A 15246-nucleotide genomic window follows, 5' to 3' on the forward strand; every position below is an offset into this window, starting at 1 on the left:
GTCGGACCCCGCACTTGGCTGCCAAAATCTGGCTTGGAACTCCAGCATCTGACAAGTTTTCCTCTCATTTTCCAGTTTTTCAGTGCTTAAAAGATGCTTAATAGCTGCCAAAATCAAAAATAATGAAACCAAGAATACAAGGTTAAAAGTGGACAGATTTCTGCCTGATTTGCATTAATTATTCCTTTAGAAACTCCAGCCCTGACCACCCTCCTGTATCAGGATTTTGCTTTTCAGGAGAAATCGATGTTTTTAAAACAATGAGAAGAATATTTCTTTTTTAAAGGAAATTTTCTTTTTTCTTTTTTTTTTCTCCTTTCAGGGTTTTATTTGCACCACGTCCTGCTGGAGGAACAGCCTCTGTGACACTGCAGAGCCACAGCCACAGCACCTGGGACATTTAGGAAGTGAGAAGCAGCTGGGACAACTGAAATATTTCAGTGTTTGCAGCAGTCAGCAATAGCTCAGAGATCTAAAAAAAAAAAAAAAAAATCCTTCCTGCCTGTTTTGGCAGAACAGATTCGTGGCTGTGCCTGCATACATTTAAAGCAGCTTTTTGCCAAACCTTTGTTTCCTCACAGTTTAGGATTTTTTTTCCATTTTCCTATTTATTTATTAACATGCAATAGAGAACAGCAAACTTTTAGGCAACCAAAACACATTTTTGGTGCTTCATTTTCTTGTTCTGCAGCAGTGCTGCTCTCCTGGAGCTAGAAAATCACCTGCAGAACAAAAGGTGGGAAATATTTGTGTTCCTTTCATTCCCCCTCCACTGTTTGGTCTCTGTCCCTTCCAGCAGAATGAGGGAGAGAATTAGAGGAGTAAAAATGAGAAAAGTCCTGGGTTGAGATAAAGAAATTTAATAGACATGGAAAAAAAGTTGCACACACAAGCAAAGGAAACTGAGGAGTTCATCCCTCACTTCCCTCTGTTCAGCATCTCCAGGAAAGCTCAGGGCTCAGCACAGGGAACTTTTAGCACCTTGCAGGAGCTCTATAAATAAATAAAGATTTTGATTGTCCTTCACTTTCAAGGCATATCTTTGGTACAAAAAGGAACTGAGGGTATTAACAAGCCATTCCTGGTGCAAAGCAAGATCTGTACATTCCTTTCAGTTTGGATCTTTAAAAACCTCCAGTTCTTCCACAAAACAGAAGAAAGAGGGGACAATGCAAAACCAGGACAAACACCACACACACCATAACCAAACAAGTGCATAGAGAGGGCAAGTAAACCCCTGTTGATATCCAAAATCCACATTCCAGTGGCTTTCCTGGGTCCTTTTCCTCAATATCCATAAATCTCATTGTCCACCCAGGTGGACTCTTTGCTCCTGCCCACACGGTCCCCACAGAGCTCGTAGATGTCATTGGTGACAAAGCCACTCTCTGTGCTGGCCAGTGTCACCCTGGAGGTGTCCTCAGGGCTCTCCAGCCCCTCCTGGGCACGGAAGGAGGAATTCTTGGTGCCAGGCCTGGCCCCAGCCAGGTCAGCCTCAGATTGCTTGTGGATCACTCTGTAGATGTCCAGCCTGGGGCTGTCCCTGCTGGGGTGTGGCAGCCAGGCACTGTCACCCTTGGGGGGCACTTCCACCAGCTCCTGTCTCCTGAGGAGGAGAAAAAGGGAAAAGCCATGAAAAGCTTTGGCTCAGAGGAAGCACAAACCAGCAGCAGAGCTCTGACAGCAGCTTGGTGATGAGCCTTGGGCAAAGCTGGGCTCAGGGCATTCCTCATTCCTCATTATCCCATTCCTAATTCCTTATTTCCCCATTCCCAATTCCCTCATTCCTCATTCCTTATTTCCTCATTCCCAATTTCCTCATTTCCCCATTCCCAATTCCCTCATTCCCCCCTTCCCAATTCCCTCATTCCCCCCTTCCCAATTCCCTCATTCCCCCCTTCCCAATTCCCTCATTCCCAATTCCCTCATTCCCCCCTTCCCAATTCCCTCATTCCCCCATTCCCAATTCCCTCATTCCCCCATTCCCAATTCCCTCATTCCCCCCTTCCCAATTCCCTCATTCCCCCCTTCCCAATTCCCTCATTCCCCCCTTCCCAATTCCCTCATTCCCCCCTTCCCAATTCCCTCATTCCCCCCTTCCCAATTCCCTCATTCCCTCATTCCTCATTCCAGGCTGCACTCCTCCAAAATCCTGTGGCAGGACAGGGACACTCTGGGCTAACAAAATTCCTCCTGACACTCCCAAAATCCCAACCAGCATTCCCCCCGCCCAGAGCTGCTGTGCACACAGGGAAAGCAAGGAGAGGATGTTGGTGAATATTATTTGCTCCAAATTGTTATTGTTTTGCTTCCATTGCTTCTTTTTTTTTTTTGCTTTTGAAGGGGAACTTCTGCTAATTTAAAGCTTTAATAAGAAAACTAGAAGGGTTAACATATCAAAATTGGAATCTTGGTTACATTATTCCCTGCCTGCTGTGTCTGTGAATGCAAGAAAAGGAGATAATGTGATTTATTTAGAATTTTCCTTCACTATTAACCCAGCCTGGAGCATCCAACACCATTTTTTCAGCATTTCTTTGGCTGCAATCTCTCCTGTCCAGAGCTTTTTACAGGATGGTGAAATCAGCTGCAAACAGGATGAGGTGTCAATGTTAATTTCTAACACAAAAATGCCACTCACCTCTTGAGGAACAGCCAAAAGCAGGAGATGCCTGTGATGGCCACCAGGAGAAGCAGCACAGGAATGATGGAAATAAGGATGTAGACAAGGCTCTGGACAGGCTCTGGGGGTAAAAATGAACCAGGGTCACAAGAAGAAATTGGAGATTTTTTTATAGTTAATCACAAATGTACAAACAAAACATTCAGTTGAGGAGCTCAGAAGTGATTTGATAAAAGTGGTTTTTTCACACCCCAAAATTTTTTTACCTCCAGAGCATTCCTCTTGGGAGATACTTGAGGGAAGTTGATTTTTTTTTTCTACATTCATTCTTCCACATTCCCTGAAATGAGGTTTTGAGAGCACAGCTCACCTTTGGCTCCCCCAGCTGTTCCATTGGCACCTTTCCTCCTCCTCTCCTCTGGGAATTCTGCCCTCCAGGGCTCTGTTGCCACAGCTGGAAAGAAGCAGCTTCATGAACAGTGCAGATGTTTGTTTTTTAAATAATAAAAAAAAGCAAAGCTGAGAGAAGATTGAAGAGGCTGAGAGCTGCAAAGATGTGTGAGGTGCACTGGGATTTTGGTGTTTCAATCCCTGCAGCATCACCAAAATCTGCATCACCAAGATTTTCCCAGCATGGAGCAGCACAGGGGAAGTGAAAACTGCAGGAGAGCTTCTTGCTCAGGATGTTTTTTTGGGTGTTCTTGACAACAAAAAAACAGAGTATTTCCATTGCAACTCAGGAATTATTACAAAAAAAATAAATCCCAAACAAATATATTCGACTCACCTCTTGGGGAATTGTTTATTGGAGCTTTTGTTGGCTTCTCTGAAAAAAAAAAAAAAAAAGAGAAATTCGCAATTTCCAACCTGAGACCTCAAACCCTTAACAACCCCCCAGGGAATTCCTATAAAGCACAAGCAGCTACAGATGGGATTTCCCCCATTTATTGCATAAATTGAAATCTCCCCCAGCCCCAGAGCAGCTGAGGAAGGGTCTCCATGGGCTTTTATCTTCTTTTTCTGCCAGAGTTGGGATTAAACAGCCAGAGATGGCATTTCTTGTTGGGACTTTATTAATGTTGATTAATTCTTGTCTATGTTACAGTGAGTTCAAGCTAACAAGCTAAAAAAGGAACTGTATCTCTCTCTGCAAGTCCTTTTAAGGCCTAATTAAGGAATGACACCTAAATTATTTTTACTTTTAACCCAATAACCAATCACTGTGACCAGCAATGCAGGATTTTCTCTCCAATTACATAAAATCACCCAAACCCATGAAGAAGAAGGTGAAGAAAAAGGACAAAACCTCCCTCTTGCTTCGTACCTGTTACTACATTTTTAAACTTAAAATTCTGAATTTTCCACCGTGTGATATCACACATTTTATTCAAATTACACACACGTGATGCCAATCCTACTATTAAATTTTTCAAGCCTTCTCCACCGCCTCAGGTTGTCTGAAATTCTCATTTTCCAGCTTTCCAACACCTTTCCCTCCCAACCCCTGCACTGCTCCTTCCCTGGTCGAGTTCTAAACCCCAGAGAAGCTCCTCACCCAGGGAATATTTGCAGATGAAGTTGTTTTTCATGGTGCACCTGTCATCATTCCACTGGAACATGTAGGGGCCCCCCAGCCCAGGTGGGGCAGAGGGTTGGTGGTAGAGAACCACACACACCTCACCCCCACAGGAAGGTTCATCCACGTACCAGTTCCTGGGGAAATTGCAATAAATTCAAATAAATCCAAATAAATCCACAGCTCAAGGGAACCTCCCAGCAGCTTGGATGGGAAATAAAGCAGAGTTGAAGGGGTTGTGGCACAGCCTGCACTTACACTGGGGAGAATGGGGGGGATAAAATGAAATTATTTGTTGTTTTAATTCGGATTTTTTGAGTGACAAGCATTGCTCCTCACAATCACCCTTCCATTACTGTCTCAGCTAGTGTAATTAACAGATTTTTATAATTATTGTTTAATAAGTGGATGTTTTAAATGCAGTGGTAATGTTAGGAATGTCCATGGAATAAACCAGAAACAAGGATTCAGTTCCGGTCTCTGGGAGCATCTTTAGGAATGTGGGTTTAGAATTCACTATTTTATTTTACACAAGTTTTTTTTTCTTGAGTATTGAGCTCAAAAATCAGCTGCAATTGTGTAGAGAAAACTCAAGTTCTCCTGAACATTCACTGAGTCTTGCAATCTTTTTTTTTTCTTTTTAATTTTTATTTTTATTATTATTCCTCCCTCACTTCCTTCCTCCCCTGGTGTTTTCCTTGGCTTCATTCAGCAGAAATAACTTTGTCTCACCAATGGAAGGCAGGAAAGCTGTGCCTGTTTCTTAGCAGCAGATTCTCATTATCCACCCCCAAGATCTCAACCAGGGGAGAGACTTGCAGATATCAAATCATTCTCAAACCAATTTTAATTTGTTCATTTCCCAGTGGCTGAAATGCCCTGATGGGCTCCCAGAGCAAAAAGGTCACAATTCCATCATGTCTGATACAAATTGGTGTGAACATTGTTGCTTTTATCATTTAATTATAACAAATCCTGTGGTTCCTTAAGACAAGGAGGCAGAAATCTGAGAAGTGCTGTGGAGGTTTTAGTTTTCTGTGTCTGGAATAAATTTTGTCTGCTCTAATATTTTGCTGTCTCACAGGCAAAAAAATAGTTATTTCCTCAATAAGTGAATAACATTTTTTTTTTATTATTTTTTTTATTTTTCAGGACATCAGGCAGTGCAGGAATTTCCAGGTTATTTGCAGCTGCATAACCAGAGATTTTTAAGGCTTTTACCACCCCAAAATCCCATCCATTTATCCTCACGGAGAGCACCAGCAGGGTGATTCCTGTGCCAGGATGGGACGAACAGCTGGGACATCACTTGACAAAACCCTCAATTCCCAAATTCCCAGGTACCCACCGAAATTTGGAGGAGCTCCCATCTGACCAGGAGTAGAAGCTGTGACACTCCGTGCTGTTCTCCTCCTCCTTCCTCCTCCTCAGCCCTATCCAGAAGTCTCCATCCGAGGCCAGCAGGCTGCTGATGAAGGACTCGATCAGCCTCTGCTCCGCGGGGCTCTCGATGCTCACCAGGTGTCCCCCGTCAGCCCTGCAGGCCAGGTGAGCTTCCTCAAAGCTGCTCCTGCGGGAGGCGTCCTGGAAATAAACGATCCTGTAGCAAGGTTTCTGCGTGCCACGCCTGCAGACCGTCTGCCCTGCGGGAAGGGAGAGAAATAGCTGCTGAAAAGGAGCGAAATGAAAGATAAAGGATGGATTTGGGGGGAGTTTATATCACACAACCTTGTGTTTCTGCGCTGGCAAAATGTTTAGGTTGGTTTTTTCATGTCCTGCTCTTCTCAGGTCCCTCCTGGTTCTTTTTGGGATTTGTAGGTTGTGGGAGTTAATCTCAAGGAAATGCTGGGCCATGGTACATGCAAACTTTTAGAAACCCCTTGCAAGGGTTCACCATTAAAAAAAAAAAACTCTTTGATTATTTTTAAGGAGTTGAATGGTCAGAATTGGAGATTTCCTATGAAAGCAAAGATAGCAAGAATTTCTCTTTTGGGGTACATGCAATAATTTGATGGAAATTGCAGTGCCACAGAATCCCAGGATATTTGGGGTTGGAAAGGAGCTTAAAACCATCTCATTCCACCCTGTGCCATGGGGACACCTCCCACCGTGCCAAGACATCCAAAACTTCTCTGGCCTCACCACCCTCACAGAGAATTCCTTCTTTACATCCAACCTCCAACTCGAAATTTCATTTTGGATCACAAGATGAGTTCCCACAGCCCAATTCCCAGCTCTGCTCTGTGCTCTGCCTGCCCAGGGAGTAAACAATGTCTGTTTTCAGGCTGTCACAAGCCTCATGCAGAAGCAGCAGAGCTTATTTTGGTTCTGAGGGAAGATCAAAGTGAAAACACACATCATCCAAAATGATGCACTCGTGTGGTGTTTGTTTTGTTTTGTTTTTTTTCAGCAGAGCAGTCCCAATATTTAGACTGTGGAAACAAACAGTTTTGTTTTGCTCGGTAAATATTTCTTTTGCAGGCACAGTCTGCTAACCTACATGTTTTTACAGAAGGAAAACATTCAGCAACATTTGTGGTGTGCCTGGAACAAATGGGATAATACAAAGACAGGTCATTATAAACCTGGTATGGGTTTATAATGCCATGGGATATTTGCTGGCTTTGCTTTATCCTTTTATGTTGAGCACTGTGGGATTGGGAATTTAAACACCTTTCACACTGCAATTTTTCAGCAGTTAAATAGCCAGAAATGGAGCTTGCTAATCTTTTACACAGGGATTAAAATAGGAGCAGGATTTTTACTATGATATCATTATTTAAAAATATATTTCTAGCATAGTCTGTGTTTCTCTTGGGAATTTGACACTCAAGAACACAAAGCCCCTTACCTCTTCTGAGGGAAACGTCCACTGCTGCCGGGAGAGGCAAAAGGAAAACACAGACAGCAGAGTGTCATTAAAAATCTGCAACTTTCTAGCAACAGTGTCACAAAATCTGCGCTCAGGCTCTCTGCTGATACACAAACACATTTTTTCCTCCTTAAAAAAAAAGGAGGAAGAAAGTCTCTGCCTCTCCAGCCAGACTTGCCATTATTCCAGCTGAGGAAAAGCTGATTCCTGGCTGGGCTTCAGCGCTGCTTGGGGTCCGAGCTCTGAAAGGATTCCTTGTGTTCCTCCCCTGATCTCCCCACCCGGGATCTGCCCGCAGGCTCCAGCCAGCTCCCCAGGCCAGGGCTGGGGGAAAAATCGGCTGGAAAAGTTGGGAAAACACTTCCAGAACCACCAAATTAATCCTTCCCCCATGCGCCGTCCCTGCCCGTGTCGCGACAGCCGCCCGCGCATCGCGACCCTCCCAGCGGCAGCGGCGGGGCAGGAGGGATCTCCCCGGGACAGGGAGGATTCCCGAACAATCTCCGGGCGATTCCCGGCGGTTCCCGGCGATCCCGAGCCCCTCTTACCGCTGAGCAGCCGCGCCCCCGCCGCGCAGCCCAGCGCGGCCGCGCACAGCGCTGCAGCCGCCAGCATCGCTCCGGCCGCGGCAGCTCCTCCTTCTTCCCTTCCCTTCTTCCTTCCTCTTTTCCCTTCTTCCTCCCTTCCTTTCCCTTCTTCCTTCCTCTTTTCCCTTCTTCCTCCTTTCCCTTCTTCCTCCTCCGGGCTCGGCTCAGCGCTCCCCCCGCACCCTCTGCCCGTGTCCCCCCGATCCCCCTTTTATCCCCATCCCATCGCCCGCCCACAGGAGCCACCCACGGGCGGATCCATCCCCACGCTGGATTTTTTTTTTCCCCTTTTTTTTCCTTTTTTTGGAAGGTTTTCCCTTCGCTTTCCCAGATCTGGATTCGCGGTGAAGAAGCGGGATGAGCTTTATTGTTCCCTGCCGGCCACGCTGTCCCATTGAATCCATCCCAACCCCGATTTTCTAAATTAAAATCTAAAGGGATCACAGCAAGGATCGCCAAACCCAACTTGAAGTAAAACCCTGGGATTGACTCCAAAATCTGGGCGATTTTAGAGCAGGATGCTAAAATTCCTGAGGGAATCGCTTGGGAAGGGAAAGCACAGGACCGGGATTCTGATTCCCATATGGATAAAAGGGATGATTTCCCGGAATATTTTCCTGGGATGCTTTCCAGGGATGTTTTCCTGCGATGCTTTTTGGGATGTTTTCTGGGATGTTTTCCCGGGATGTTTTCCTGTGATTTTTCCTGGGATGATTTCCCGGGATGTTTTCCTGTGTTTTTTCCTGGGATGATTTCCTGGGATGTTTTCCTGTGATTTTTCCTGGGATACTTTCCCGGGATGTTTTTCCCGGGATATTTTCCTGGGATGCTGCTCCTCACCTGTTTGCTGGAGTCTCTCCCCATCCAGACCTGGCTCCAAGAGATTTTCCCAGGAAAAGCAGAAGAGCAGCAAAGTGAATCCGTTCAGGCAGAAAAAAACCAGGATCGATGCTTTAAAATAGAAGATCCGTGGTTGTGTAGGAGAATTAAAACCTTGAGCCACTCTTGGGAGCTCAGGTGGAGAAGCTGATTCTGAAATTGATCTTTTAAAGGGAGGAAAATCCTTTAAAATGCCCTGAAAACAACCTGGCAGAAATCAGGAATTGCAGAGGGAAGTGTTGGGAAGCTGCTGCCTCTGAGCATGTGTCATGTCTGTGAAACAGGAACAGGCTCTGATGTTTCCTGGCTTTTTCAGAAAAATAAAAATAACTCCACAGCCACTCTGTTCCTGAATCCCAGCCAGAATGAAAGCAAAATTAAAATCTTCTGAAAAGTGGAAGCTTCCATTTCCTGCTCTTGACCACTATTGAGAAATAAACGGGAAATAAAGGTGAAAAGTGTAGAAAAATAGCAGCAGCATTTTAATTTCTTAATTTTGCAATAATAGCACAGGATAAAACTGAGCAGTTATTGCATTAGTAGTAATAATAATAATAGTAATAATAATAATAATAATAGTAATAATAATAATAATAATATCCAGGATTTCTTTTCCCCCTAAATAGAATCTGAATATTTAGACCAAGGGAAATAAAAACCAGAATTCAGGCCAAGCAGACAGACTTGGTTCAGCATTTGAATAAACTTTGAGGAGAGGAAGTGCTTAATAGGAACCAACTTAAAACCTTAAATAAGGAGGAAGAAAAAAAAAGGAGACTTTTATGTCCAAAATGAAGACGTCATTCCTGAAAGTACCTTTTGAAATTTTATTTTCCACGTTATTTCTCCAATCACTGCATTTATCAGCTTTAATATTTCAGTGCTACCCTGCCCAATTGAGGAATTAAATTGTATTAATTCAGATCTGTGGTTCTTAACCTTCAAATCATTTATCTCTGCTTTGTATCCTGGGAATTACAGCAGGAGGAAAGAAAAGCTTTAATAGAATCCAGACCTCTTACTCTTGGATTTTATTCTCCTGATAAACATCCGGCCAGGCCAGGCCAAACCATTATAAATCAGTAAATCTACATTTCACTGCTGATAATAATAAAAATCCCCAAATAGATTTCTTTCTTTATTGCTCAAATCCAGTTCCTGAGAGCTTTTTAGGGGGCAGAGTGGCTGGTTGGATAACTCGGTTATAAACTTGGAGAGAGGAATGGAAAAAATAAAAAAAAGGAATTAAATAAACAAAAAAACAATGAGCAGGCTGCAAAGATTCTTTTCATATTAAACTGAGAAATTTAGACTCACTGCCTTATTTCTTGTGGTTTTGAGATAGAAATTTGTCCTTAATAAACTTTTTTAGCTCATTTAAACCTCATTTGCCTCCTGGGCCTGGGATTTTAGAGCTCTCCAGGCTGCAGGATCCTCTTTGCTTAAGGAATTTCTTGGATAAACTCAGATTTTCTTCCCAGATTTATAAAATTTCCAATGTTTTCTCTTTGGATTTGTTCATACCTGAAATCTACATTTGAACACCAAGCAATACCCGTGACTGATAATAAGCTGAACATTATTCTTATCCTACCCACTGCAATAATTTGAATTTCCTTAGACTTATGGGATGCTTTTAAGCTGTCCTATATTTGTGTAAAACCATTTACTCTTTGAAATGAATCTTTATGGCTGCCCAAAACTGCAAATCCTGGCTTCCATCTCAGCTTGGAAAACCCCTCCAAACCCATCAGATCCAACTTTGCACTGATTAAAGAAAAAAAAAAAAAAACCCAAAAAATTAAAAATGTTTGATAATTGATTGATGGGGAAGGGGCATTGCTGACTTGCAGGAAAAGCTGCAGAGCTCAGCACTGCACGTGGCTCTGCCTGGCCTGGCTCCCAACATGGGGAGTGCTTCACTTAAATTAATAAAAAATATAAATTAAAAAAGGGATAATTGCAGAGTCAGGCTGGAAACGCAGTTTTTGGGTTGAATGGTTTGTCTGAGTTTGCTTTATTTGTGGTGGGGGGGCACATGCATTAATTAATAATTGGGGTACATTCATTAATCAGGTCAATAATTGGGGTGCATTCATTAATCACATCAATAATTGGGGTACAGTCATTAATCACAATAATTGGTGCACATTCATTAACCAGGTCAATAATTGGGGCGCATTAATTAATCACATCAATAATTGGGGCGCATTCATTAATCAGGTCAATAATTGGGGCGCATTAATTAATCACATCAATAATTGGGGCTCCAGCAGAAGTTTCCAGCTTCTTTCAGGTCATTTCCACTCCATTCCAGCCTCTCCAAGGTGGGAAAGGGTTGCCACCATAATTTAATTTATTCAACAAGAATCAGCGGAGGGAAATGTGAGAACTGGTGAGGCTGAGACGAGCCCAGTCAGAATTGGGAGAAGAAAAAACCCAAAAATCCATTTTATCCTCACTTTTTTTTAATGGAAATGAGTCGCAAATGAGGTGAATCAGCAGGAAAATTGTCCTGAGTGGAACAGAGTTTAATTCCATTATCTGTTGGTGCTTCTGCCTCAGAATTCTGCTTCCAAATTCCTGATCCTGCCACTCCAGACCTTTTTACCTGGCTGTGTGGTTAGTGATTGGTGCTTTGGGCAATCAGCTAACTACACTGCCTGGTAACCAGGCTGATGGCACAGCCTTTCACCCCTCAAAAAAACAAATTATTCATCATTTTCTCCAAGGAAAATTCTTACTTAAGCTAAGTGGTAAGAGGAAAAAAAAAAAAAAAATCTTAAACCCACAATGAGTTTAATATTTAATCGCTGATCAAAACTTGCTTAATAAAACATGAAAAACGAATGAGAATTATCTGCTAGATAAGCTGAAGGATGCAACATAAAAAAAAAAAAAAAATGTATAGACCAGTCTGTGTGTATTAAAAATTCAATATACAGTAAATTAATAATTTAAATACCAGACAGAATTCTTGGTCCAGGAAAATTCCTGAGGATTTTCAGCTTCAAGAAATGCAACATTTAATTTCATATTGCAAACATTTCCCACACACTCCTGTGGGCAGGTAAAATTCTGGAAAGAAAGCTGCAATAAATCACATTATGAAATGATTTATGCTGTGGAAATAAAGAATTTGGGAATTTCCTGGTTGGGGTTGGAGCAGGGAATGCTGTGCCTTGTTTTGATGGCAGTGGAATTAGTGATTGTGGATTAAGGGATACAATCAGCTAATTACACTGCCTGCAAACCAAGAACTTCTCCTGGAGTCATGGAATTCAACCTGCAACAAAAGAAAGAATTTCCAAGAATTATATTGACATTCTCCACCTCCTCAAATGTTAAAATAATAATAAAAAAAGGCAAAAAATGGAAAATATTGGTCATATTACCATTGTTCTGCTAAATTCAGATATTTATATTTGCATCTATATCTATATCTATACCTATATATCTATATCTATATTTAATATTTGTATCTATATATTTAATATTTGTATCTACATCTATATATATCTATATCTAATATTTGAATATATCTGTATCTATATTTGCATTTATATTTATATTCATATTTGTAATTAGAGTTCTACTTCAATTCATAATTATAGCTGTAATTCTATTTATGTTCATATCCATATTTATATATTACATGGTTCTAATGTATTATATAGAATATTTTTATATATTTAACATTTACACAATTTTCTTTTTTTCTGCTGATTTTTTTTCTGACAGAAATTTTGATGAAACATAAAGAATTCAGGACTTACCCTTAAGCAGGTTACCTTGGAATAATCGTGATGAGGATGGAGTTGAGACAAAAATGATTTAATGGGAAGGGAAAAATGGGTGGAAAAATCATTTCCAGGCTGTGGCAGAATTCCTCTGGAGATGCTCCAATCTTTTCCCATTTTTTGCCATTTTTTCCCCATTTTGCCCCATTTTTTCCCATCTTTTCTCATATATCTTTTCCCATATTTTCCCGTGTTTTCCCATGTTTTCCCATCTTTTCCCATTTTTCCCATTTTTCCTATTTCCCCCATCTTTTCCCATCTATCTTTTCCCATTTTATCCCGTCTTTTCCCATGTTTTCCCATTTCCCCCATCTTTTCTCATCTTTTCCCATTTTTACCCATGTTTTCCCATGTTTTCCCATTTCCCCCTATCTTTTCCCATCTTTTCCCATTTTTTCTCATTTTTCCCACTTTATCCCATTTTATCCCAATTTTTCCCATATTTTCCCATCTTTTCCCATTTTTCCATCTTTCCCCATCTTTTCCCATCTTTTCCCATTTCCCCCCATCTTTTCCCATTTCCCCCATTTTTCCCATTTTCCCCCATTTTTTCCCATCTTTCCCCATTTCCCCCATTTTTTTCCCATATTTCCCCATTTCCCTCATATTTTTTTTCCCATCTTTCCCCATTTCCCCCATTTTTTTCCCATCTTTCTCCATTTCCCCCATATTTTTTTCCCATCTTTTCCCCATCTCCCCCATTTTTTCCCATCTTTTCCCCATTTCCCCCATTTTTTCCCATCTTTTCCCATTTCCCCCCATCTTTTCCCATTCTCCCCCATCTTTCCCCATTTCCCCCATTTTTTTCCCATCTTTCCCCATTTCCCCCATATTTTTTTCCCCATCTTTTCCCCATTTCCCCCATATTTTTTTCCCATCTTTTCCCCATTTCCCCCATTTTTTTTCCCATCTTTTCCCCATTCCCCCCATTTTTTTTCCCATCTTTTCCCCATTTTTCCCATTTTTCCCATTTTCCCATCTTTCCCCCTGGGGCTCCTGGCTCGGAGTGTCCCAGGCCAGCCCAAGCCTGGCTTTGTGTACCCCCTGTCACCATGGCCACCCTGCCAGGGCCACTTGGGGACAGCACAGGTGGCCCCAGCCAGGGGAGAGGTTTCCATGGGCAAAGCCAACGTGGGGAACACCCAGCTTTGGAATTTCTCCAGCTGGGGTGGCACTGGTGGCAGTCCCAGCTCGTGTCCCTGGTGAAATTCCCACCAGGAATCCCCAAAAATGCAGAGGAACAGCTCAGGGGGATGAGTGTCCTGTGCTGTGCCACCTCCTGGTTTTTGGGGGGCTGCCCAGAAATTTCTCCTTGCTTGCCCTTGATCTCTTCAGCTCTGAAAATCATTGCACAAAACACAGAGGAAGAAAACCCAGAAAATTGAAACAGACTCCATAAAATAAACCCAGCTAGCTTTGCAGTCTTTCCTTTGTTATTTAATTTTAGAACATCCTGGATCAACATCACTGAGGTTTTTAAAGTTCATTTTACTACTTAAATCATGAAATCTTCAATTAAATTCTAGCAAAGTGGAATACTCAAACCCTTAAAACTTTTGTGGTGGTGATCAGAATCAGCTTCAAAAATAAACCCAAAAAGAGCTAAAAAAATAATCCCAAATAGTCCTAAATAATTCTTTTTACGTGGTTTAAGCACAGGTGTATAAATTTGTAACCTCCACCTGTGAGGTTTCCTCTGCCTTAGTGGCTCAAGGAGTTGGTTCTTCTAAATGTGACCGAACAAATGCCAGGAGATTGTCCCTGAGGAAGCTTCTCCACACGGAAATCACTCAGGCTTTCTGATTTTTACATCAAGATCTGCAAACTGCAGCTGCTTACCTGGAGGGACTGCCTGCCATCCATCACCCACAAAAATCAAATGCCTTGCAGAGGGGATTCTGCCACTGGCCAGCTGCTCTTGGTTTCTTTATTTCCAGCTACTCAATGATGTGAAACAGGAAAAAAAAAACCCCAAAGTGGTGCAGGGGTGGCAGTGCTGAGTGTTTGGGGGAGCTGTGTTTGCTCTAGGTTGGGCTGCAGTTACTACAGAAACTGTCCCTTGGTGCCTCAAGCCTGGGCTTGCCTGCTGACCCAGGGCACACCCCATTTAATCTGCCTAGGAATTCTCCTGGGAGCTGGGCTCTGATTTCAGCCCCACTGAAGATTTTGGACATTTTTCCCCCGGATTCAGCGAGCTCTGGAGCAGCCCCATGGATATCCAGGCACTGATTTTTAGTGGTTTGGCTTTTTTTTTTTTTTCTGTTCCTAGTAAGGATTCAAACAGCATCATTTTACAGAAGGCACAAACATCTCAGTTATCTCCTCTCAGTCAGAACTTGGCTGTCCATCCTGGCTTTTGCTGGGATGAAAACAGTTTTTGTTTGGATGCAGCTGGGAATGAGTGGGGAGCACAATTTGTCGGCTCTCCCTCTCTCCTTGGCATGGGCTGTGCCAGTTTGGGTTCAGGTATTTTCTTCCTCAGCACTTATTACCCAAATGGGGCACCCAGGGATGTGTTTTCTCCCAGTCAGAGACAACTGGCAGCCTTGGGAATTATTTGAGCCTGATGAATCTCCCTAATTAATAAAGGAGCCACTTCTTCATGAAATCCCCCTCTGCTGTTCTGCTTTCTGTGACATTAACAGGAAAATGATGCTTGAAAATGATGTTGAAAAACACCAAGTTAAAATTTTCTCAACAAAAAATTCTGTATCAACCACAATTTGGATAATCAGAGCCAAGTGAGTGAATTGCTGAGAACTTTGCTTAAATTGTTTTGTTGTTGTTGCAAATGTGTAGAATTTGGCCTCTCATCATCCAAGAAATATCAGCTCAGTGCAGGGCTGGTTTCTCAGGTGAGGGCTTTGTTTGTGCTCACCTGTGTTAACTATGGGAACAGGGAACCCAAC

At 42.5% G+C, this 15246-nt stretch overlaps 1 protein-coding gene across 2 annotated transcripts; it reads right to left on the reverse strand.

Annotated features, from left to right (window-relative positions):
- Positions 1 to 844: 844 nt before the first annotated feature.
- LAYN (layilin) lies at positions 845 to 7747 on the reverse strand. Of its 2 annotated transcripts, XM_079326831.1 has the most exons (8): positions 7620 to 7747; positions 7051 to 7074; positions 5548 to 5842; positions 4179 to 4336; positions 3411 to 3449; positions 2994 to 3077; positions 2642 to 2744; positions 845 to 1606 (listed from the first exon to the last, which is right to left on the reverse strand). In XM_079326831.1, the coding sequence occupies exons 1-8, from the start codon at positions 7684 to 7686 to the stop codon at positions 1288 to 1290; spliced, it is 1089 nt and encodes a 362-aa protein (XP_079182957.1). In that variant the 5' UTR covers positions 7687 to 7747; the 3' UTR covers positions 845 to 1287. The 2 variants fall into 2 exon arrangements, with proteins under 2 accessions (XP_079182957.1, XP_079182958.1); XM_079326832.1 differs by lacking the exon at positions 7051 to 7074.
- Positions 7748 to 15246: the final 7499 nt, after the last annotated feature.

This window comes from Erithacus rubecula (assembly GCF_903797595.1).
Source record: "Erithacus rubecula genome assembly, chromosome: 25".
Taxonomy (NCBI): domain Eukaryota; kingdom Metazoa; phylum Chordata; class Aves; order Passeriformes; family Muscicapidae; genus Erithacus; species Erithacus rubecula.